The following is a 26,908-nucleotide window of genomic DNA, read 5'->3' as shown; positions in this document are numbered from 1 at the left end:
GCTTAAGAGGTAAATAATCATAATAGTTTAATGTTCACGTCATCCCTTTTAACTAAAAATGAACAGTTTCATTTAGATGTGAGTACTAAAATATATTAATCATTAAGGTGGATAATGTTTCCTATGTCTTTTGCAGGTGATGATGGCATTACAATTTTATGCAACAGGCACAATGCCTGTTGTAGTGGCTGACACTTTTGGCGTTGGCATGGGATGATTCTGGGAGACAATGGCTACCCGCTGAGGAACTGGCTTAGTACCCCCTTTTTTAAAATGCAGACACTAGAGCCAAGGAAAGGTTCAACTGTGCCCACAGCTCAGCAAGGAGCATCATTGAGAGAACCAATAGTGTTCTAAAAAATTGATTCCATTTCCTTCAGGCACAACTAAGGTAAATACTGTCTTTGCTTTGTCAGACTTAAAATGCACAAGTTTTGCTTGTGGGCTGATTAGTATGTGTCTTTACTTCATGTTGTAATATATTGCACCCTTTTGTTTGCATCATGGTTTAAAAGTACATAAGTGTCTTCCCTTCAATATCCAATCCTTCAGAAAATACTTGTATGACTTAGATGCATCCCTGCCAAAGCAACAGAAATCATCATGCGTTCCTTTGTGCTGTCCAATATAGCAAGAAGTGTGGGACTTCCTGATCTGAATGGCAACTCTAATCAAACAACATCACCTCAATCAGTTGGTCAACACTTTGAGCAGCTGGCATTACCAATTCATTTTCCATCTGTTTTTCGATCTAGTATTTGTTACCTCAGCCTGTGCCAGATTTATTTTGATTTCCATCAATTGTGATTCTTTTGTAACACGATCAAGTTCACTGTCAAGGAGCTACAAAGTTTTTCTTTCTTTTATCTGTGTTGTGCATTCTTTTGCATCATCAGGTATTTTTTTCTTCAGGTGACCCAGTAGAAGGATGAAATTCTGGCTGCCTAGTACATCACTTGGTGTGTTTTAAGCTTGTGGGAACATCATTGTCTGACAGTCAAAGAGACTTTTCATAAGTGTGCAACTGTGTAGGCCTAAGCTGCTTTGATGAGCTTGAATATTGCTGTCTGGCTCTCAGTGGTGTTGATGCTGAACGAAAGAAATATTTTTTAGAGCAATTGACTCATGACACTTCTGCTTGGGAGCACTGAGTACTTACCATCCCATTAGGTTATGTAAAGGTATTGCTTGAATTACTTTTCTGTGTAAGGTTTCTATATAAATAGATTATTATGTTGCTTGTTATTCTTTGTGATGCCAAGTAAATAGTAAAAATCAGTAAGGTCGATATTTACTACATGCTGCTGGTGGGATTGTGAAGGACATGTTTTTCTCTTCAGGGTTAATATTTAGCACTTTTCGCTCGGCCCAGGTATAACCAAGACAAAAAATGAGTTCAGCAAGTCATCGTCAGACGAAAACTTAAGACAGCCTATGGAGTATGCTAGCCCACGTTCAAATTCTTTTTTTAAAGGATTTGTTTTAATGAAATGGGCTGATGATGTTTCACTTAATAACAAAGGTTTTTATTCAATGTTATTGTCTGTGTGTTTATTGGTAGGAAGCAATAATTATCGATACAACTTCCCTTTTCTTTGTTTTGTCCAACAGGACTGTACCTGATATTACATGACTAGATCGAGCTGAAGGTCCGGGAAATACTGATAACGTATCTCACATTTAGAACTCTAAAATCAAGGCTGACTAGCGAGCCGTTAGTATGCATGTCCTTGCTTGTGAGGTGACAGGGCAGCCAAGGTAAGCTGTGTTTGTCATTTATTCCGTTTATTGTCAGTGTATCTTTTCCCAAAATGTTGAAGCTAGTAACTGTTTTGTCCTTTTGGCTTTGTGCTCTTATGTTAGCAGTCAGTAACCACTTTGTAAAGCTTTGTTTGTTTGATCTACACCTAAGATGGTACTGAGGAACATGAAGCTATAGGCGTGTACAGGTAATTGTTGGTTTGTATCATGGCTGTTTTTGACATTCATCTGGTTGCAATATTATCGTGTGCTTGTTAGGTTTGTGTAAACACGCCTAGTTGATTGTAAATGTACAATAGTTTACAACATATTTTAATACGTATTCACCACTTAGCAAACTTGTACACCACTATCATTGACACAAGGTTGCCTTTGTGACCCGAAATAAGGTCTTTTAAACGAGGGCGTAACTGAGTGTGACCTCTCTTGAGCTTATTTCGCTCGAAAAAAATTCATGATTAGCTCTAAGTTCTGTATATTACGAAAGCCTAACTCGGAGTACTCCGAGTACAAAGTCCTACCTTGTTTACGCCTGTGTCCAATGGCAACAGGCCATTAAAATGTAGCATATTTCGTGTACGTGGGAAGCTAAGAATCTGTGTTCGAGAAGATCAACTAAATGTTTGTGTATTCTGCGTTATGGGAATGCTTCGCCGGGTTGCAATCATCGTTATCTGTGAAGTAAGACCAGTCCACTTAAAATTTCCTCTGTAGACAGTCTCTTTATCAGTGGTTTGTCTGGCCATAACATGGTTAACGCAACGCCTGTAGAAAGCAAGCATTTTAACATCCTGCTTTGTGAAAAGCTTCCTTGTAGTGCAGGCCTACCCGCCCTTACACCAGCACACTCATGGCATATGAAGCCTTATTATTATGCAGGTGAAAGAATTATCGTTGTAGAAATATTTACATTATTAAATTGTGACCAAAAGGTGTTTGATATCGAATTTCAGATTTTTAACCAATTGATATTTAAGCCTATGTTATTACATGCAGTTACTGTAAATGCAAAAGAAACCAATACAAAACATTTAGAAACTTTATAACCTTTTAATGTGCCGTGGGTCTCCTAGTCATCAGTAATAGTATTAATAAAAACTGGCTTTTGGAATTTAAATTCAGTAAAGTTACCTTTGCGTATCAGCTTTTACTTTCTAAATCAGTGTTTGCCATCGTCTTTGATCAGCTCAGTGACCAACGGATCTAGTTAGCCTTGGATATTATCTATCCATAATGTTTCCTTGTTTCTTCTTCTGCCTCCTTGTACTGGAAGGCTAACACTAAATAATATTTTAGGACTTACATTTGGTGTTCAAGATATTAAAGACATACTCGAGTGGTATGAGTTATAAACATATTCTGGTAGGTAGAGACAATATAAATATATTCTGCAAATTTTAGATCCTCAAAAGCACAATCATTTATTTATTATCTAATTTCACTGTTGACGATTTGCATATGTAGTCAGTAAGTCCTTAAAAGTCTCATTCCTTTGCGGGAATAATCTGCTACATCAGATCCTGTTACATCCCATAATGTGAAAACAATGAACAGCGGTTAGAACGGTGTATCAGATTCCTTGGAAGATTTATTTACTTCATTCCAGCAGCGAAAAATAATATTAAAAGTTCAGATTTCATTGTCATGTCTTTCTAGAGATGGTAGATGAATTTGCCTTCGATCTTGAAACTTCGAATCGGGACCAAAACAACAGAAAGTCTACTCGGCGTTTGTTTTTACGTGATATACTTGACTACCGCATTGCTCTTTCCACATAATCTTTAATTCTTATGGACTTTTTTTCCTCTTTTAGTTCCCAAATGAATGCCACTAGAAGTATATTGTTTGGCGCTGCAATAGATTGCTTCTATTAATTCGTCGTCGTTGTCAAATATGTCCATCAACAAAATTATATTCTCGACTTCGCTGTCAGCCGCCATTTTAACAGGCGCCCACGGTGGGCGAAGGGTATCACAGGCTCTTTAGGGCGTGAGTGAGCGCCCGCGGGCATCCGCAATAATTCTTTATTTCAAACAAATTTTACACACAGACTTCACAGACAGTTCACTTTGATTGTCACAGATTATGCGCAACAGCTTTGAGAAAAAACATTGATACAATGGCGAGAGAAATGTGTGAGCTAACGGTTCACATGAGAAGGGATAGTGAGAGAGAGTTCACTGATACATTGATACAATGGCGAGAGAAATGTGTGAGCTAAGGGGCGTCACACAATTGACTTCGGCTAAAGGTCCCGCGTGAAATGCTGAAATGAAGTGCCCCGCGCCGAAACGTCCGGCGGCGAAACGTCCGACTCCGAAACGTCCGGTGGCGAAACGTCCGGTCGGCAAAACGTCCGGCTCCGAAACGTCCGGCGGCGAAACGTCCGTCGGCGAAAAGTCCGTGTACCTTAAACTCTAGGTTCTGTACATTACTCGAACTCGGAGTACAATGTCCTGTGTTAAGTCTGTGTCCAACGGCAACAACCAATTAAAATGTAACATATTTCATGTACGTGGGAAGCTAAGATCTGTGTTCGCACTTTCTGTTCGAGGAGATCAAGTAACTGGTTGTCGTATATTATGGTTATGGGAATGCTTCACCGGTGTTCAATCATCGTTATCTGTGAAGTAAGACCAGTCCATTTAAATAAAATTTACTTTGCTGACATTGTTTCTGATCAGTGGTTTGTCTGACCACTACGGGGTTAACACAACGCCTTTAAAAGCATTTCGACATTTGCGAGCATAGTCAAAAGCTTGCTGGTATCTCAGGTCTACCCGCCCTCACACTCACACAATTAGCGACAGTCTGAGTGCCTTTAGGATCTTTATTAGGAAAATAAATAATGTTGGCGATCATCCACAAGATTCGTTAACAGATTCGTTGGAAGCTCAGTTCGTCATCTGAACAAAATAATACATTTAAAATGTTATTTACCTGAGAAAGCGCAAACAGTGACATGTGCTATAAATATTATCAAACCGATTAAAATAGAACAACGATTGTTTATCTAAAGATATATTAAGGGTATTACTGGCATATGAAACCTGATTATTAAATATGTAGGTGGAAGAATTATCACTGCTGAAATATTTACATTATGAACTAAATTATTTATTAAACTTTATAATTATGACCAAACTATGCTTTATATCTCAGTTCAGAATTTTAATCATTTGATTTTTAAACCTTTGTTATATCGTGTTGTTTACTGTAAATGCAAAGTAAAAATGAAATCAATAAAAAATATTTAGAAACTTGATGATCTTATAGGGTTCCAAGGGTCTCCTAATCACCAGTGGTAGTAATAATAAAAACCAGCTTTTGGGATGTAAATTCAGTAAAAACTACCTTTACATACCAGCTTTTACTTTCTATGTTATTCTGCCATCTTCTTTGATCCGCTCAATGACAAGTGTATCTAATCTCGAATATTATCTAGTCATAATTTTGTGCCTGTTTCTTCTCCTGCCTCCTTGTGTTGTTTACTTCATGATTGTCATTGCACTTTCTTATGACTTGAAAACGTATTCATACTTACCTGCTTTTGTGTATTATTTACTGTGATCAGAAGGTTTCCGTAGGACTGTTTCTCGCTTCCTGCTCGCTGAAGTAGATTCTGCGAGAGAAACGAAATGACTTATCGTAGTGTAACCGAGTGTTAAGGGGGGTTGTATGTGACAACAACAGTTCAACACTCAACCAAAAAGCCAGGAACAGTCAGCAGGTGTGCGACCCTTTATTCTCGTACGATGGTCACGGCTGCGTCGCTCGCCCGAGGCGCTAGAGGTCGGAGCTGTCTCTTCTTTGTCGTGTAGCTGTGCGCGCTGTCTCCGCCGACTCTGATCTCTGTCTCTCGTCTCGGCTCTGCCCTTATATACCTCTGGGAAGGGGTAAACTTTGCGATGCTCTGATACGGTCGGAACCATACGCCGTTTTACCCTAGCCAATCACCGCTATTTGGCATCTCTCATAGCCAATCACCGCTATTTGCCATCTCTCACCATGCCCTAGCAGATCCCGCCAAAACTAACAACAACACCGGACTACCGGCCCACTACATCCCCGCCGACTCTTTCTCCAACAGCGTCCTCGCTGATGAGCTTTAGCTAGCAAGACTAGGGCTGATATTAAAGCTCACCTAATTATGCTGGCCTCGGGGGGGGGGGGCTTCAAATATTTAAAACTCTAAAGAAAATCTGTTGCTGCCGCAAGCAACGCCTAGTCATATCAGCCGCTGGTATTATTTACCTAAAATAACTGCTGCATGGGCACGAGGTGTATATAAGGGCAGGCATTCCGTCCATCTGTCTCGTATGTCATGATATTTCTTAGACGCAGCCGTGTAAAAGTGGAAACAAATTGAACAAAAATAGCAAAATAAACAACTAGTCATGATAATAAACAACTAAAGTGTCATCTAGGGTGTCAACGATCACCGCAACTACAAAACATGTCCATGGTATTTATATTGTCATGGAATAGTGTCACACACCACTTTTCTATGCATCTGAGTTTATGCCTGTCTCACAGCAGGCCGCTGCAATTTGCTGTGCTCTGCAGGCACTGTCACTTCTGGAACCACAGGCATTGTCACTTCTGGAATCACAGTTACTGTCATATCTGGCATCACACACACTTTCATTTCTGGAACCACAGGCATTGTCACTTCTGGAACCACAGGCACTGTCTCTTCTGGAACCACAGGCATTGTCACTTCTGGCACCACAGGCATTGTCACTTCTGGTATCACTGTAGTTCTGGCTTGACGGGGTGGAACAGTAGTATACCAAAACAGAGTTTCATGGTCACTGTCGTAGTCTTGACAATTCTGTGTCTCCGGCAGTTGACTGTCCTCTAACTGCGGAGACGGCTTCGCTGCTTTGATGTTGTTACTGCGGGCACGTGCAGGGCCGTCAACAAGGGGCCTGACTGTGTACACAGCACTGTCATTCACTGGCCGGCTGGTGATCTTACAGGTACTCCGGCCGCTCCGCTCATGGAATCTGTCCTGTTGCAGTTCTGCTTGGCTTTGCCGTCGTTGTGGTTGCCGCTGTTGTAGTTGCACCCCTGGCTTGTTTTGAGACTTTTCTCTTGAAATCGGCCGGCGATCACTGCCTCGGCATTTCACTCCTCCGATACCACAGACGAACGTGGCTTCAACACCCTTGTATGACAGTCTGGGTTCAAATTCCACCAATTCACCTTTGTCTAGGCTGCGAAAGCCTGCCTTGTGAATAACTGAATGGCTGCCATTATCAGGTGTGATGAACCCCCATCCTTTTGCCACGTTGAACCACCTGCAGAAACCTCGCCTTCTGCCCCCTCCACCATCGCTGTCATGGGGAGGTTCTGACCGCTGGCCGCCCCGCTGCCTTGTCTGCTGTCGTCGCAAATATTTATGTTTGTGATGACGATCAGCCTCGAAGGGGAAATCACTTTGTTGTGTCGTATGAAGCCGGGAGGCCGCCTCCATCTCCAGCTGTGTGACTCGTGCAGTCAGACGATTTATCTCATCCTCCCTGTCATTACACATCTCCTCTGTCTCTACACGTCGGGCCGTCTTAAGGAGATCGACAAAAGAAGACCCATGGTCGGCCAGGTGTCTGGATGTTTCACGTCGGACCTGGCTGTGTTTAAGTCCTTTCACAAAGCGTGTCGCCAGGTGTGTACTGGATATGGCGTCGCTCAGCAGGCGATTTGCTTTCGCCTGTAAATTTCGCAGTGTCGCAGCATATTCGATGACCAACTCCTCACTCTGCTGTCGGCGGTTATAAAAACTGGCAACAATGTCTATAACATCTCTCCGCTCACCGTATGACTCTCTCAACACATCCAAAATCTTTTCCGGTGTGTTTATCATGTCATGAGGGAACATCAGCACTCGCCGTCTGGCAGGTCCCTCCAGCGCGTTCAGAATATAAACACACGCGGCATTCTCAGGCATCGGGCTTAGGGCAAGAGCTATCTCCACCTCTCTTTCAAACTCGTCGACACTTGGCCCTCCGGCAAACTTCTGAAGACGGAATAGATGACACGATCGTACAGCCTCTGCTGTACTGTCACCCTCTGCAGCCATTATTCACTTCTCTGCCGACACTGATCCTGCTCGCAGCGCCAAATGTAACCGAGTGTTAAGGGGGGTTGTATGTGACAACAACAGTTCAACACTCAACCAAAAAGCCAGGAACAGTCAGCAGGTGTGCGACCCTTTATTCTCGTACGATGGTCACGGCTGCGTCGCTCGCCCGAGGCGCTAGAGGTCGGAGCTGTCTCTTCTTTGTCGTGTAGCTGTGCGCGCTGTCTCCGCCGACTCTGATCTGTCCTTTCGTCTCAGCTCTGCCCTTATATACCTCTGGGAAGGGGTAAACTTTGCGATGCTCTGATACGGTCGGAACCATACGCCGTTTTACCCTAGCCAATCACCGCTATTTGGCATCTCTCATAGCCAATCACCGCTATTTGCCATCTCTCACCATGCCCTAGCAGATCCCGCCAAAACTAACAACAACACCGGACTACCGGCCCACTACAGTAGTATCACCAAAACAAATACATTAAGTTTTTTCTCATTCATTCCCACAGATTGTAAAGCTGATGCTTTGTCAAACAGGTCGTCAAGTTCTTGAATGTTGTTGGCCAGTCATTCAACTGCAATCGACGTGTCCCCTTTAAGTGATTGTTTCCCTTGATATTTTGACCAGTGCAACAGAAAACTCACTCTCTAGTCGGGTCTCTCTCTCACACACACACACACATACATATAATGTTTATTTTCTAATCAAACTATACAGAATGTTTCGAATATTTCTTTTGCTTCTCACTTATTATCAATTATCAAACATTGCCCAACAGGAAGGAGATGAGTTACTTACCCTGACATTGTAAGTTGACTGCGGACGAAGTGACAAGATGGCTGATGATCCGCCTTCTAGTCTCCAGACGGTGAGTAGCCAGTGACGACCCTAACATACTTATAGTCACAACTATGTAGGTGAGATACAACACTGTTTAACGCAATGAATACATGTACTGGCAGCACAATTGTGTAGATCATTTAATAGTAGAGATGGACAAAAGGGACATGTTAGCACATTACATTCGCTAATATTTTTGTTACCTTGTTTCACGTTGTTTCTTCATGTTTGTTCTCTTCGCATATAAAGGGGAAAAAGTGGGCTGGATACACAAAACCACTCACTATTGGAAGTCGTGTTGAAAAGGCCACAGAAAAATCAGGTACACATATAGTCTTCAGAAGTTACAGTCATATTTATTGCGTTATGTATTATTGATCTCAACGTTCAGACATCAGAAAACCGTAAAATGATCTCAAAGTGTCGTGATGTCCCATAGCCAGTATATACGTATGTGTAGTCGTTGGATTTGCGCTCCAGAGATCCGGCTAGTGGTGCACAGCACTTTTAAAAATAACAGTTGAAATTAATAAGCTGGACACATCGCTAAAAAATGGTAATGAAGTATATAAACAGGATTTTTGTGCACTAGATGTGACTCTGAAAGTTCCACGAGAGTGTATTTAACACGCATTTATGTAGTACTTTCATTAATCCTTCTGTTAGTTAAATATTACTGATGGTGGTTAATTCTACATTACACCTGATAGTCCACTTTCTGTGTTGAGATTCAAGCGAATATTGAAGTAATGGTTCCGTTAACAGGCTGACTGGATACTTACAAATTCTCTTAGGACTCATATTTGGTGTTCAAGATATCAAACCAACTTCAGTGGTCTGAGTTAACAGATTCTGGTAGGTAGAGACAATATAAATATATTAGCAGATTTCTTTGAGCAACATGTAGAGAAATATTGGAAATTAGTCACGATAAACAACCAGATTACGTGTTCAGGATTGAGTTGCAAGTAATCATGATCTTTGAGTATGTTTGCCCCTCACCAGCAAAACATTTGAAGATAACTGCACGACGGTTCAATCTAGTACTGACAATAGTAAAGTACTACAATTAGAAAATTTAGCTTTTCCAAGATGACGAGTAATGTAGCCATACTTAAAGCACACATCCTATTCTTTGTACAGTTTCTTGGAAGAATTTTAAATGATGCTGCAAAGTTTAGTAGCGAATACACTTTAGTACTTTCACAATGAGTTCATGGGGGAAAATTATTTTAGTAATATTTTGTTGTAACCGAGTACAGCATGTACGATAGTATTTTAACCTGAGTACAGAGGGAAATATCTTGCATAAACTTTACGTACTGCATGAAATATACTTAATATAGGATATAACATATTTTGGCAACTTAAACACAAATGATTTACATATCTGTATTAATTTTCTGGATAGTGTTTCTATGAATAATAACACTATTTGAGTTTATATCATTAATGCTGCCGTTTTTAGCTAAATCACTTTTGAAACCTATTTATTCCACTTTTCCACACTTACATTAACAATCTTTGTTTTTCATTTATAACATTATTTTCATCTTTTCTTAAAAATTGCCACAACATTCGATCATTAACATGTTTTCACTTGATTTACATTACAAAGCAGTGAGACTTTTATACATTTACTTTACATATTCTGAAATTCTGCAGCTTTGTTTTCTCTTCATTGTATATGGATCATAGTGAATGGAGATGAAAGATTACTTAATGAGTGTATCTGTAACTGTAATAGCTCTCATGTGACCATTTTTTCTTTCTTCATATCTCCTAAAATCTGCCCCACACCCTGTTTGCAAATATTACAAAAAAGCGCATATTAACCTTACAGAATTTGTTTATTTTCTATTTTCTAACGAAATATCAGTGTTTTTATTATCTTTAAACCTATACTGACTTTAACAGTAGCACAATTGTCTTACACTATCAAGCAAATGGCGTGTGTTGTGGTAGCCATACAACAGCCCTTATAAGTCTTCTTCCCCTCCCAAGTTCAAAGCACTTTACATTGTCACCTCAACAAGTAATCACTTCGCTTGGGCAGCCTATCAGGCCGAGGAGGAGTCCGACGCAGAAATGGTGACGAAATCGGAAAACGTGGCGATGCAGGAGCAAAAGCAATATTTTCAGAGGAGTTTGCTGCTAAAGCATCCCCTAGCTGAGCGATCTGAGGGTAAGTATGAGCACATGTTAAAGATGAATCAGCTCCAGAAGAGGATGCAGCAGGAGCGACAAACTGCAATGGAACCAGGAAGGAAGGTGAGGAAGAGGAGGAGATCTGGAAGACTGGACTCGAAGGAGGGTCATGGGGATATGTTTGACGCTCGAGAGAACCCAACAATACATCATCTAGCGCGGGGCAGATGGGAGAATAAAGGTGAGAGGTTAGTGTTGAGAATCTGCCTTATACATAGTTTATACGATGGGAGATTTTAGCAGAATGATGCTGAGTTAACATCACTATTGACTGGATGGGTCAAATCTTTAGACTTTCTCCTTTTATATAGAGAATTTTTCCGTCTTTGCTTTTTAAGTCTAGATGTCACAGCTGCTGTATCTACCTTAGATTGCTTAGTGCTGACCACAGGTTTAAACAATGTTTACAGTTCTCTTCATCAGCTTTAAGACCAAAGGAAAATGTGACGTGGAACCCAGTGAACCAGAAATATAGCGAAAATGGGGAATAAAAACTTGCATCGTAGTTCTTCTTACATAAATAGATGAAAGTATGTTTGATACACACACCTTTATTCAAATATTGAATTCAGGAGAAGCAGCGAGTTTTATTTTATGAGTGAAGAAGTAAGCAAGCACAGATATCCCTGTTTTGAAATGTTAGATGTTTTCTATGATATTTTTCATTTTCTTGCTTTTATGATCAGGATCATTTTCAACTAAAAGTGGGACTGAGCCACAGATCAACATGTTCCCAACAGCTAAGGCAGACCTGGGCAAACGCCGGCCCGCGGGCCGGATCCGGCCCGCCTCCTGTCTCCGACCGGCCCGCCCGCTGGCCCGCCCGCTGGCCCGCCCGCCAGTAAATATACAGTATTGGGTAAAACTGAGTTAACTATATTAGTCCGGCCCTCTAGTCCATCCCAGTTTCTCATCCGGCCCCTTGGGAAAATTAATTGCCCACCCCTGAGCTAAGGTATGAAGGTAAAATGTCGTTAAAATGTAAAAACTATCGAATTTCTCTTAACGTGTCTAGGTAATCTGTGTTGATTACAAAAGTAGTAGCTGCTGTTGATTAATCACATCTGCTTAATTTGACTTTTCTCTTTGTCACTGCAATTTGGTTTTAACACGGATGGTCTACCGACTGCAAATCCATTTTTAAACAAACAGTTATATCCATGACAAAATAAATCACAAGTGCGAAATTTCCAGACTTTGTTTTGTCACAGTCATCATCAATATTGTTATCACCATTTAACGACACCCCAGTCGGTCTCTTCATCTGCTGATGATTCCTTCCTCCATTCAACTTTTTAAACGAGTGACATTCGGCAGACACTTCCTCCTTCTCTGGACCTATCGTTTGTAATTCTCTGCTACTTTCTCGACGTTCGCACCTTTCTAGTCACAAAACCAAGCTCACTTTCATAATCAAGCAAATTCTTATAATGGCTTCATCATCCACGCACGGTGTAATGCATTTACTTTTGCTTGTTTTTGTTTTTTTAAATAATTGTCAGGGCTTCTGCTTACGCAAAAAATTGCGTACAGTACACATTAAAAGTTCGGAGGACCCCTTCAATTTTCGACTTATAATTTGGGCGAAGAACAGATACAAAATTGGTTAAGTGTAGTGTCTGACATCGTAGCCCAATCTATTGTTGTCGTCTGCTAGAAGGTGAGAGTAACTTTCCTTGCACTGAGTTTTTTTCTCTTACCGGGAAGCGTTCCATTAACCTGTTTCCAAGATGTTGAAAGGGTGGTTAAAATCATCGTCTCAGAAACGGAGAGAAAGTGAGCACCCCAAGTACAGTGAGCATAAGCTCATCACAGATGCTTGTACACTCTTCATGGCACAGAAATTTCGCCGTTTCTGACTAGACATTACAGTGCTTTGTGTACCTGAAAGGCAGTTGAACAAAGTAGTTGATTTGTTGATTTTTTTTTTCACATTGTAAAGGGACCCCTTAGAGTTAGCCTGGGACCCCTTAGAAATTGAAGAAGGGGTCCCTTGGACCCCAAAGAATTTAGTCTTAGCAGAAGCCCTGAAATTGCATGATAAACTGTTCGTTTGCTATCTTTCTTTGAACTCGCTCCACACAGATAAATAAGTTATGCGAATTATATTATCGCTTTTTTATAACCTGTGTACAGGATTTCCCACTAGAAGAGAGCCAAGAAGCCTGGATACAGTGGGTGGACGACGCCTTTCCTGATCTTCATGGCACCAATTTCTGGCTTCCTGTCTGTGCAAAGGACTTTGCTTCGTTGCATTGTACCGAGGAACAGTCAACACTGGACACTTCTCAGAAACAGGCTCCTTGGTACAATTCGGACAAAAACGACTCAGCCTTACAGCGGGTGTTGCTCTGTCTGAAGGAAAGATCAGAAGCACAGGACGAGGTGATGTTTGTACTCAGTCAGCTGTACTTCGGACTAAACTCCGGCGAACCTTGTTACTCAGCAGCAGCTGACTATTTACCTCCACCCGACAGTGTCCCTCCTGCTCCACTAAGGAACTTGGAAGAAGGCGACTTTGACCTTCTCATCATTCACCGTAGTTACGGTCTTGTCGTCTGTGAGGTGAAGGCATTTGGCGATAACTCATCTAAGAGTGGCATGTCACAACAAGATGTAGACAGCAAGATTCGAAGTAAACTCAAAGAGGCCATATTACAGGTGGACAGGGCGGAGGCCGTGTTGTCACACCTGGTGTCAGACATCGTCCCAGGCCTGCGCATCACAAAGACAATTGCTTTCCCGAACCTTACAGCTCATCAGGTACAACAGGCACTTGCTGAGGATCCGATACTGACTGAGGTAACATTGCAATGTTCATGCTCTAAAACCATTTGATATGCTCTTACAAGTAAATTGAAATAGTTTACTAATAGTTTCTTACATCGTTGGAGGTCAGTACATGGCACTCGTTGAAGATCCCCTGTCTACTGAGGTAAAAAAATTTTCGTTGCCACCCAAGTATTAAGTGTATCCTAAAAAGTGTGGGCTGTCATTGAGCCTGCTAGCTGAATGTTGATGTTATCTTTCATCCATGTTTATTTTTTTGTGTTTTCATGGGTTCGCTTTACTTTGTTTATCGCTAGCGAACTATACTGTGGAGCATTTAGTTTGGCGACCTGTCCAAGGTTGAAGTGGGTTTCCTCGTAATCCATAATCGACGTTTTGAACCTAATTTATTGTTTATTAAACAAGAACTCTGATTGATGGATGTATCGTCTGCCCTGCTACAATTCGGACTTTTTTCGACTACTATGTTTAACATTTCATCCGGGACCTTGGCAAACTGTGTGAGAGGCTGTCACACAGGTCACCTGAACACACTATGTCGCATGCTCGTCCACTGATCCAATAGCTGACAACGCAACCACTAGCAACTCTCAAGTGCACTGCAGCCGCCATTACCCATCCCTCCCCTTCCCATATTTGTTTTTAAAGTCCTCGTCATCAGCTCCTATTCCTCTAAACCAGGGGTCTCAAACTCAATTTACCCGGGGGCCACTGGAGGCAGAGTCTGGATGAGGCCGGGCCGCATCAGGTTTTCCACAAGAAAACTCTTACAAAAACATTCCAATGTTATCAAATGTCTTATTTTTTCATCTTATTTTTGTGTTAACAAATAAAAATAAATTAACAAATTCATAAGAAAAAATAAATCAATCAGTAATAAATAAATTGAAAATGAAAATATAATAATAATACAGCAGATATAGAAGACTGAAGAAAATACAGTTGCTGAACAGAGAAATGTAATTATTATTATTCAGATTCAAATGTCTGTATTAGCATTTCTTTAACATTTAACTTTCTTAACATGAATGGAACATTGAACATAAACTGTTTTGAACATGGCTTCTTCTGCCTACTTCTTGCTGCTAGAGGTCTGGCAGCGCTTACTCTCGCATAGCCAAGCCACATTTGGCTTAAGGGAGGAAGCAGTTGAGACCCTCAGTACGGCTTGAAGATGCTCATCAGTAAGTCTGGATCTGTACTTGGACTTATTGAAGTTCAAGGTAGAGAAGAGCTTTTCGCACAAGTATGTGCTCCCAAAGAGACACATGGTCCGCTTCAACATTCGGGAAAGCTCAGGGAAGCTAGGGGGCAATTCTCTCAAAAATTGCCCGAGCTTGTCTGCTTTTCCACTCACCTCCCTGAACTTGGCTTTGAGTTCAGAGTTGCACTGCAGGTCAATGAGCTCCATTTGAAGCACAGGAGGAGCATCTTGCACATCAAAGGAGAAGGGGTCCGCAAAATTTGAAATGTGGTTCTGTGCGTCTTGAAGTCTGCAAATCTGTGATCGAATTCCTCCTGTAGCTTCAAAATGACATCCACATACTCTTCACCACTGAACGGTGTGCCTGCATCATGAGTGCCTTGCATGCTGGGAAATGGCAAAGGTCTGTCTGAGAAAGCTGGGCTTTCCATAACATAAGTTTTGTAGAGAATGCTCTCACGTTGTCATAGCAGCACTGACAAGTTGCCCCTGACCTTGTAGCTTCTTGTTCAGTACGTTAAGTTATGTGTCATATCACCAAAAAAGCTAAGTCCATGAGCCATTTTGGTATCACTTAGCTCAGAACAGCAACCCCATTTTTCTCCATGAAGGCTTTCACTTCGGCTCTCAACTCAAAAAATCTCTTCAAATATGTTCCCTGCTGACCAACGTACCTCGGTGAAGTAGAGCACATCCCCATATTCTGACTCCATTTCCTCTAAAAAAGCACGAAACCTTCTGTGCTTTAAGCCCCTGATCTGATTTGGTTGATACATTTCACAACGAAAGACATCACATTGTCAAACTTCAGGCATTTGCTGCAAAGGGCCTGCTGATGAATAATGCAGTGCAGAGCAATGGCCTCCTCCACACCTTCCTCTTCCAGTTTTTTTTTGAACAAGTGCCACGAGTCCATTTTTCCTCCCTGTCATTAATGGCGCTCCATCAGTTGTTATTCCAACAAACCTCCTCCAAGGCAATCCGGCATTCTCAATGGCATCACACAGCTGGTGAAATATCTCCTGAGCGGTGGTTTGGCCATGCATTGGAATCACTGAGAGCAACTCCTCTATGACTTCAAAAGTGTCATCAACACCGCGGACAAAGACTGCGAGTTGGGCAGTGTCGGTGATGTCTGTGGTCTCATCAAGAGCGACTGAGTATACACTAAAACATTTTGCTTTCTCACACAGTTGATCATAAATGTCACTTGACAGGTCAGAAATGCGCTTTGCTACGGTGTTGGCAGAAAGGCTGATGTTGCTAAACTGACCTTTCTTTTCTGGACAGACAATACTTGCAGCCTGTAATATGCACATTTTTAAAAATTCACCTTCTTTGAATGGCTTTCCTGCTTTAGCAATCATCCCACTAACCACGTAGCTAGCTTCGACTGCTGCGTCATTCTCTTTGGTTGCCTTCTTAAAGAAGTTTTGTTGCCTCAGTAGATATGTTTTAAGATTAGCAACCCGGTCGACTCTCTCATCTCCCTGCTATTTTGCATACTCCTCAGCATGTCTAGTTGTGTAATGACGTTTCAAATTGTATTCTTTGTGTACTGCAACTTTCTCTGTGCAAATAAGACACGTTGGGCTGCCTCTGTGCTCAACAAAGAAATATTGCTCTTCCCACTTTTCCTGAAATTGTCTGTGCTCATCACCAACCTTTCTCTTAACTGCAGGCTTTGAAAAAGACATGTTTGGGGCTGTGCGTAAAGGTTTTTGCTGGCTCACTGTTGTGCAATAGCAAACTTAAACTGACTTTCGTTCCGCACACCTCATTACAACACACATACTCCAATAGTCACTCACAGTTATTTGGCAATTCACACTTCACCATTTTGAACTACCAACACAAACGGCGTATCTTCACCACATACAACTTTACGTTTCCTCGAGACGGACCTCCTTTCACCAGCGTGCAGTTTGAAAAGTGAGGATTTTTCTCACGCAGAAGCCAAGATGTTTCTCCCTCCACGTGGCGTGTCTCCAGTCCTCCCTTTGAAGTTGACCGATTCAGGGAAACTGGTAGACACCCAACTTTCCCACGGCCGTCCGCTTGAAGTCAGCAGTCCACGTGTCACAGGTCAAGATTTATGGCCCCCCGCCCGGACCATCCAGAGGACAGTTGACAGAAACTGGAAGTTGCAAACTAAGGAGCGAGAGAGGAGAAGATATACTGTAACAGTATCAAACTCGGGCCGCACTAACATGAAACTTTGATATTGAGGTGGGGGCCGCAAACTTTTGTTCCGCGGGCCGCAGTTGGCCCGCGGGCCGCGAGTTTGAGACCCCTGCTCTAAACCCTTTCCAGTTCTCTACAATGTTCCCTAAAGGACCTGTCTTCTACACGAAACCCCTGTTGTTGGTCTTTGAATTCCGTGCATCAAGGCACGGGTGGTGCAAACCACACACGACAGACAAGTGCGCGTTCTTTCAACACACAACAGAATGATTGTCTGTGGCTGCCTACATCCTGCAAATTTCATTGTGCCTCAGGACTTTACGGCGTACAACACACACAGACACGCATACACATATCTCAACAAACGGTTCGGATAGAATATGGTCAAAAACATCTATGACAAATGAACATGGAAGACGTGGGTTTCGAAACGAATCACAAACATTCGGTAATCCTATAGCTTCTACTCTTAATGACATATATCCATTTCTCAATTCATGACTTATAAAAGTTTTCAAAATCCGAGTCCTCGATATATCAATTTCTAGCCATGCACACTAACTCTCATCATACCCTCTCTAAGCATCATCAAAATATCAGTCACCCATAACGATTCTTACAATTCGGCGTCCCACTATCTTAGGGTTGTAGCCCTCCACATCTCTAGCCACTAGAATTCAAATAACACAAATGACACTTATAATCCTAGTGAATCGGTTGATCCTCCCCAGGGACGGGGGAGAAAGAAACTCTTTGTGTAACTCAGCGACTGACGGCACTAGAAGGCCGTACACAAAACTGGCCAGTGTGTCGGTGAGACGGTTTCCGGGGTCACAGCGGAGGTGACGTCACGGGGTCGAAAGTGCTCCACTGGCCTAGTTACAAATACTTGACAGGTCCGTTGGTACATCTCGTACAGTTAGCCCAAGTGCTGCTGGGTGTTGTACCAAAGGCGATAAAGGAATGGTCCAGAGAGGCGATTCTTTCTCATCCAGAAGGGCTCCAGTTCTTTCAGCCCTACAATAAAACTCTTGTCTAGGCGACGTTAATCCACAAGGGGTCAGCACCTCGCCGCATCAGCTTTGATGGACACTACTCTGCTCTACTATGTAATCTCAACTCGGGAGATTTACAAGTCGTGACTCAGACACATCGTTTTCCTTCACTGTTCCGGGCCTAAGTAAAAGTTGTGCCTCGTTCCCGCCAAAAATCTACTGCTGAACCGGGTCCACCAAATATTTCGTCTCACGGTTAACCCTTTCCCCTCTGACATTTTCATTCATTCTCTCATACATTCAATCTACAGTTGCTGTCCATAAGTCGAGAAGGGGTTAAAATAACCTTAAAAACACGGAGGCACGGACACCATGTATTCCACCATCTGGCTATCCCAGACTATACTCAATTATACAATACCTCTCCACCCACACAAATCGCTCTTCTTTCTTTCGTCACTTCTTTCTTTCATCCAGAATGTCATATTGAACTCCAGTTTCTCCATGTAGCCAGTAAATCAAAACTTCCATCTCGGACGCATTTTCATTATCGAAGTAACCTGACAAGTGACTGTCATCAGCTGGTTGCTTCCTTCATATTCTCCCGCCCGGACTACTGCAACTCTCGTTTCTAGCTTCCGCAACCTTCAAGTCTTGCAGAATGTCACTGCTCGCCTGATGCTCCGGTAAAGTAAGACATCACGTGACATATCTTCCTGCTAAGCTTACTTCACTGACTGCCAATCAACGACCGTAGTACTTGTAAACTGAGTTGGTTTTGTGTCAAATGTCTCAAATACTGTGCCCCTAATTATTTTTTACATGTCTTACCATGTCTGGGCTTTGGTCTTTCTTTGCCATCATAGAATGTGATTTATTTGCTAAGAACTCTAGATGCTGGATGTTGTGATTTGCAAAGCACACTGAGATTTTCGATAAGTCTAGAATATGATATTCTTGATAAGCTTTATTATTATTTCATATCTCCAAAAGATCCTGTTATTAGCAGAAAAAGCATACATTCTGATAGAACTGTCTCGTGGCTGTGTACTGAGTCGTCCATAGCTATATGTTGAATATCTTTCATAAGAATGAAAGCATCATTTAATCATCTCATTTTGAATAATCCCCAGGTAAGGCCAAGTTATTCGACATCGCAGCAGCAGTATTGCTAGGTCGAGGCTTGAAATAAAAGATGGTAAATTTGTCAGAGTCACAGAGTTGAATTACATATTCAAACTATAACCTTGACACTGTGAACCACTTACATTCTTCGTTATTGTTACAGTCCTTCGACTTAAGATCTTTAGTATCATCCCCTGTCAAATGCTTTTAGTTTTGAATCAGTAAACTGTTGCTGAAACTCTTTTAAAACAATCAACGTTCCTGATGCCGCTCAACCTTAAGTAAGCTTGAAAGTGTTCCATGATAGTAACCTAGGTTTTCAAACCCATGTATCGAATGAAGAAACGAGAAGGAGAATTTTAAGTTTCCATTTACAAGCTAAAAGCTTTACATGTCGACAGATTATTTTTAACACAAAGCAGCATTACTTCAGGTTAATGATACCCAACGATGACAGAAACAGAAAGTAGGACTACTCACTACCACTGTCGGTGTCTCCAGTGATTTGACCAGAAACTTTAAAAGTTCATCTACTAAACCAAACAGCTGAACAGCAGATTTTTAATTCTAAACACTTTATGGCCTTGTTAAATTTATTTAGACATTTAGTTTTAGAAAAACAGTGCACAACACAATTTTAAAACATTATAAACTAGTTGTTTAAATAAAAACAAGACTGTCTTAGCTAGGATTTCCTTTCCATTAGTACTATTTTCACTGCACTTGTGCATCTAAATAGTTAGGAGCGAAACTTAAAAGAATTAGCTTCTTTAGAACAGTTTAGTGTTAGAGACAAGCTGTGCAGTTATCACCAGACAATGTGAAAAATGGGTTGTTTCTGGATAAAAAGAGAAAGGTGCATTTGAGTAATGGTTCAACAACACCTGGTTATTTTGCAGGCTCTGTGTCGGTATCTCGGAGCAGCAGATGTTGCGGGCATCACTGATCTTTGTCTCACCTCTGACCAGCTTTCTGTCTCTGGTACCCCGGGTACTGTCAGCACTGACTTTGGTAACTGGTGGCTGCGATGTGTTGTTGGGTCTGGATCTGCAACCGAAATTAGTTTTGATGATTACAAGAGACTGTTGGCCAGGTTAGTACTAACAGGTTTCAGAAACAGTTATCATATTTGATAAGACACGAGACCATAAAGATATTTAAAGCCCATATCTAGCGGATCCTATTTTTTTAAACGGATTTCAAAAGATTTACCAAAATGTATTCTGTATTGATAACAAACACACACACACACATTCCAAAGAATGAAACTGTATAGACTCCGCAGTACTATCGCGAGATACTTTCATAAACAGCCCTTTTGAACGGTCGAATGACCAAGATAAATAAATCAGCAAGAAGACAGAAGACCTGCTGACCTAAAACTTGGAAACCACTTGCTTATTAAAGTCTCTCGTTGTAGGACAGTGTAGTCCCCCGAGGAACGAATGATTTTCACGGGGAATAGACAGTGAATATATTAGCCCTAGGTGACCCTGGGTCATGTCACAGCCATCTGGTGATCAACTCAGACTTCAACAAACAGAAAGATGAGCTCACTGAGAGGAGGTACAGCATGTCTATGACTTGTTGACGAAGAAAAACGTGTGCAGAGGAGTTCTAGGGCCAGTTGTACAACACATTTCTACTTTCAGGCTATTTCAGAATGTAAATGTGTTTAGATAACACAGTACACAACACAATCTTACACTTTAAAAATATTGTTTTAAACAAGATAAAACTGCTTAAGCCAGATTTTCGTTCCCGTCAGCTGAATTTTCGTATGCACTTGTGCAAAGGAGTGACTTCTGAAAAAAGTTTCAGCATTTGCTTCTTTAGAACAGCTTCCCGTTTCATAAACATCTAGTGCCACCAGCCACTGAACTCTCTGTAGTTTGTCATTTATGTGGTGTGAACAGCCAGCAGAGCTCACGATAAAGTCTAGAAACAACTACTGAACCTACCAAGACTTCTGTTGTCTGAACATCTGGGTAATGTCTGATAGCACTGATGTAAATAATACCTGACTAATCAGCTAACGACCAATATGAGTTACATGGTTGTCCATGGGAATGTCATTCGAGATGATGTGGACCAAATTATGGAGACAAGCTGTGAAAAAGATGATGTGAGCTTGAAATATAAAAGATAACGCTTACGAAGTGTTTCCTAATAGTTCCATGCTATGAGGGATTGTAACGCATTAGCTGGGAAATAAATAAAGATGAGAGTATTCGAATTTAGCAGCAGCTCAACATAAATCCTCTCACTGGCATAAAATGCTGGCCGATGATGACAATGATGATGACGACGACGATGATGATGATCGTATTCTGTTACTCGGCTGTATTGGTTAACTGCGCAAAATTAGATGAATAAATTAGCTGGAGACGAAATATCGTACACGTTCTTCTAAATTCGAGTAACTGGCCACTGGTAAATCGAGAAGTGGTGTATACTCAGTGTCACAGACCGTCCGCAGACATGCGCATTCTTTCCACAAACCAAAATATCCTGATCGCTTGAGGGTGGGCGTACCTTCTTAGAGGCACAAATAATTATTCAATTCAAATACAATGTCAAATGAAACAAAGGCAAAGTATCCACACTGATAGATTCACTCCTTCATTCGCCACACAAGATATATTACCAATATGTTATCATTCATCCCACGTACTATTAAAGTTAACAATGAAATCGACTCTCATAAATATTGTCACTGATGAAGAATAAAACAAAATGTTCGTTCTTGATGAAACATTAACCTTTTTGTATTAAAGTCTCTGAGACCCTCCCAAGTCCTCTATTCTAATCAGTCCCACTGATCTTCTTTCCACGAAGTCTATTATTGAAAATAAATGGTTTTTACGGTACCACAGTTTACAAGCAGACGTCTCGGTCTTGCGCATGCGGCCGCCTCCTAGATGTTTGGCCGGATGATGTTAGATTAGCTGAACGCCGGGAGGAAACCTTTCCTCCACCGGCGCTTACTCTCCGGCTGTTAAGAACTGTCCCTTCCAGCTCCCCCACGGTGCAGACACGGACTACAGTGACTCACGACCTGTGAAGTACATCCACCTGTAGTTTAACCACGGTATTACTTCCCGTAATACATATTCCGTTCTGGGACCGTTGTTTTTCTCGCTCACGCCAGTACTTCACTGTACTGCGGGATGCCCAAGCCACAGAGCTCCCCCACGGTGCGAACACGGACTACAGTGACTCACGACCTGTGAAGTACATCCACTTGTAGTTTAACCACGGTATTACTTCCCGTAATACTTTTTCCGCTGTCGCAGCAGTTGCGAGAAAGTCCCGAGAAAAATCCACCAGCTCTCACTTCGGTTCCGCCGTCTGCTCTCTGCTTTCCGTTTTTTCTCTAACGTTATTTTCCTCAATCTTTTACGTCACCTTATTTTGACGTCCCAGTTTGCGTCATTTGCTCAAGGGCAAACAACTTCCAGCCCACTACGCTAGATCAGATCAACCACGGTTGTCGATCTTCCCTCCTAACCCCCTCTACTAAATACTTATCCGTTACACTCAGTAAAATCAAATTTCAAATGAAAGCCCTCAGCAATTCAGTGCAATGGAAATTATTTCAAATTGGAAATATTATTTTCTGTTAATCCGAATATTGATACTTTATTTTGTGTTCGACTAGTTGTGTACTATATTTGTATATTGTTTCACTGTATTTACTAGATTCTGTGGACCGGCGGTAACAGTGACTGTTCCATGCCTGTCTCCCCCACGCCTGTCACTCAAAACCTTGGACCAACCTTCGTCGTCCACGAGTCTGTGTCATGCTGTTATTACATTGTTCCCGGAGCAAGTTCATCTGCTGAACACGGCGACTCCCAGGGTCCTTTTGACTGGACCTCCTGGTACAGGTAAAAGTCTGATGATGCAGCTGAAGGCTACAGAATGGCTGCGATGTGGACGTGACGTCTTCATGGTGAGATCTCGGAGACGGGGAGGTGCAGCGTGCTACCTGACACATTACCTGCTGCAACAGACCATAGAAACACTGATGGTACCCACATTGAAATCAGGCCAGCTTCATCTTTTAGAATGTGACTTCTATTATAGTGGTGATATCGAGAAAGCTGTGACTGACTTGCTACAAGCGGCGAATGGAAGACCGCTGTACGTCATCGTAGATGAAATAGGCTCGCCCTCTGACAGGTAATCAGTGACATGAGCAGCAGATAATAAGAAATCAGAAACATGGAGATAATTCTATTGTGAAATATCTTGAGATGAGAAATACAAAGATTATTACATGAACGAGTTAGATTATTGTTTGACTGACTGGGCTGACCTGGATTTCGATCTCTTATCAAGGCAATCTGCTTTTTCCCTACTTGGTAGCACTCGTTGTAGAGGGCAAGCTACTTTGCTGTATTTACTGGTTTAGAGTAAAGCACAAACTCCCCAGTCCGTTCGACTATGTAATGCATTCAGCTGGAGGCCCCACATTTTCATGAAAATTAAATATATATACATATGTGTGTTTTCCCTTTTTTTAAGGAAAAATAATTTTCGTCAGTCTACCACCCCATACAAAGATGTACACATTCATATTCACCACTAGCAAGTATTCTAAAATTTCTCTTCCTTTCCTTTTAAATTACCTGTCAGGTACGAATGGTACAACATCAAACGTTTCCTTGACAAGTTGTTGGAAACAGTTCCGGATGTCCATTGTTGGGCTGCAGGCTATGACCTCGAGGTTGAACGGTCCAAATGGCAAGTGCAGCATTTAACCAGACCTATCCGATTTCCAAAGTCTGTGGAAATGGAATTTGCAGATTTTCCTCCGGGTATTTTCAAGCGATACAGTCAACGTGGGCAGCACGACACTAACACCTGGCCCACCAGTCCAGTGTTCCTGTCTCCCAAAAACATGATCACAGATTGTGTCGTCGCTGCCTTGTATTAAGGTTGAGAGATCTTGCGACTGGTGTTACTGCGGTGGGTGATGCTTGTGGTCAGGTTCCTACAGCAGTCTGCTTGCTCGCTGTCGCTCAGGTACCCGCAAGTAAATGTTGTATACAACGTTACTTGAGTGTCTGGCACACTCAGAAGTATACAAGAGAAGTATTTTAAGAATTAATGACATGTTACTGATGAAATGTTAATTCATCAAGCTTAAGTCATTGATAGTGCTTGTTATTACAAACAGCTTGTCAACTTAATGTTATTTAAAGTAATTCAAGCTTATGTTAAGCAGACTACACTAGTCAGCTTTCTGCGCAGTACAGAACTGTGAAGACTGAATAGAGTTTACCAAATATATGTAACTAACTAGTAGTTTAACACTTTACTCTGGATGTCTAAGAAGATTTATATCTCTGTTAAAACACACATCATTACAGTGACATATAAAGTATTTTATATCAAACTCCATGTTACGGCCAAAGAGGAGAGTGTCCGTCTAAACGGGAAATCACAGTGTTGCTGTAAACTGACCCACAATGTCCAATCTCTTCTTGATTTGGGGATTTGGCTAGTTTGCGAAATGGCATGGGGGCGATCGGCCAAAGTCACAATAAAATTTTTGATGAAATTTTAGCTCATTTTGAATTACACAACAGTTTGTTATTTCTACATCTGCAGCGACATGTTGTGCCCCTAACAGTGCAGTTGCATTGAGTGCAGCCTTGGCTGCCGGTCAGTGATTAAGACGCGACGGTTGGTAGGATTATTGTTCCGTACCTACAGATTCCAGTGTCAGCAGTTCCTCGTACTGAATGGAAAATTCACTTCTGGAGTACAGTTGTTTGAGGACACCATGTTCTGTTCCTCGCTTGTAGAAATTTCTGTCGATGTTCATGACAACTGCAATAACGCACCTGGGACCACCACGACCTCTGTCAACAACTTGTATACAGATATCTGAGCACATTGAACTTTGTCAGGGATTTTCGCCTCTTTGTGAGATGGCCGGTCAAAGTATCACACACACTGGTCATTTCTGCTACATCGGCTGTGACCACGCCTGTCGGCCAAAGTACAGACCAGCTCGGGAACTAGCCGTACTAAGGGCTTTGGCTGTAACATAAACAGCAATGTGAGAGGCACTGACAAACAAGACTCACTTCCAACTATGTATCTCATGTCAACTGCTTAAAGCGCTTAATGAATTTTACACAGAGAAGTTTGCAGTTCTTCTTCATGAGATCCGTATCTTAGCGTATCACCGCCTATTGAACAACAGTCAATTTTATGTTGTCTGTACTGACAGCTGCTTCCATCCTTTTACCGAGGAAGATTTCAAAATATATCATTTTCTAGACCAACCGCATGTTTTCTAAACCCTCTGCTAACCACACTGTTCATTGTTGCATTGATTCACTTTTGCCGGTGTATACTTCCAGGTGACAATGACAATTTATCTTGTTTAAAACCAAAAGAAGAAAGATGTTAGAAAAATTGGAGCACTAAAGCCAAAGCCTCGTCTAAAACAACTTTTAAAAAAAACAACTGTCACAATAGCACGAGAAATGCAGATCATCAGAGTTCGAATAATCCGAAGTGACCTTCGTTATCTCTGTTCGATGTTGGTTGCTGGCAATGTTGTGACTGGTGTAGTAGCATGACGGAGTACATTTCCCGACGCTTGTTCATCGCAAATGCAAATCATGTATTTTGTTACCGGATGATAAACTAGTGGCTGACATTCATTGATTAGTTTTATCACCTATACTTATCGATAACTTTAAGGCCAGACACCGGTCGAAAAATTGTCAAAAATTTTTCATTTTGGCCATTTTCAGATTACTTCATACTGTCAAAGTTCATATTTTGTTCTATTCACTCGCCAAGTGGTTTTTCATAGAATAATCTAGAAATATGTCTATTTTGTCAATGAAAACATCTACTTCTATCCTATTTACTTTTCCCGAGCGCAGAATTAGCGAGAATAGAGAATGTTTGAGACATAGCAACACACCTCGCCACGTGGGCAACTGTGTCACATCGTATATCGGTCGAAAGGTCATGACATGAATTTTCAAACAAAGGCTAGTCAAAACCTTAGAAGGCCCCAAGCTGTGATACAAGCTCTTTTCTAGACGACACAAAGGGTCGGAAACTTCCTTATATGGACGCATGCGTAACATACTTTGCATATAGCCAATCAGAATTCACTAATGCCGACCTAGACGGGGTCATAGGGCACACGAACACGCTTCGGCTGTGCTCGGGTATCCACAAGGCAACTGTCATGGCCTCCGGATGTATAAACAAATGGCGACGCCACTCAAAGCTTGTTCTGGATATTTTCTTTTCTAAGACATTAACGTTAATGTTAAATGTTTATTGTGACTGTCAGACGCTCATTTCTTCTCACAATACCACGTGCAAAAAAATAAAAACCACGTGGACATTCTTAGACCGTCGTAGCAGCTAAAGAAAGTAACTTAGTGAACCGAATTCGGCTGTCGAAAACACGATCAGTCATGTGGTAAGCGAGCTGAAAATAAAGCGAAGTTTTCATTTCTGCTGCAAATCTTGGTAGTAATCAGGACTAGATGCGAACATTTACACATTTGAGTCAACTTGCAATGCTAGTTATTTATGTACTTTGTCAGGAATGTAAGGAAACAGAGCTTACATCATTTGCACAGAAAACAAAGGTTGGGTGGGGGTTGGATGGTCTTACTCCAACCAAATGTAACAAACAGAATGTGAAGACAATTATGTATAGCATTCCTAAC

At 41.6% G+C, this 26,908-nt stretch overlaps 2 protein-coding genes across 6 annotated transcripts in view; both read left to right on the top strand.

Moving 5' to 3' along the window:
• The window catches only part of LOC112557458, a 164,655-nt gene that overhangs the window by 51,753 nt on the left and 85,994 nt on the right, over positions 1–26,908 (top strand). The window lies entirely within an intron of this gene.
• LOC112557461 overlaps positions 1–26,908 on the top strand; it is a gene marked incomplete in the record, with an annotated part of 80,069 nt that overhangs the window by 860 nt on the left and 52,301 nt on the right. Inside the window, 7 exon segments of the mRNA XM_025227335.1 lie at positions 137–391; positions 1,612–1,758; positions 8,620–8,709; positions 8,931–9,003; positions 10,738–11,070; positions 11,576–11,748; positions 13,026–13,686. Of these exon segments, the coding sequence (XP_025083120.1) occupies positions 8,677–8,709; positions 8,931–9,003; positions 10,738–11,070; positions 11,576–11,748; positions 13,026–13,686 (1,273 nt within the window).

The sequence above is a fragment of the Pomacea canaliculata genome, linkage group LG2 (assembly GCF_003073045.1).
Source record: "Pomacea canaliculata isolate SZHN2017 linkage group LG2, ASM307304v1, whole genome shotgun sequence".
In the NCBI taxonomy this organism is placed as follows: domain Eukaryota; kingdom Metazoa; phylum Mollusca; class Gastropoda; order Architaenioglossa; family Ampullariidae; genus Pomacea; species Pomacea canaliculata.
This window is presented reverse-complemented; position numbering and strand designations above follow the sequence as displayed.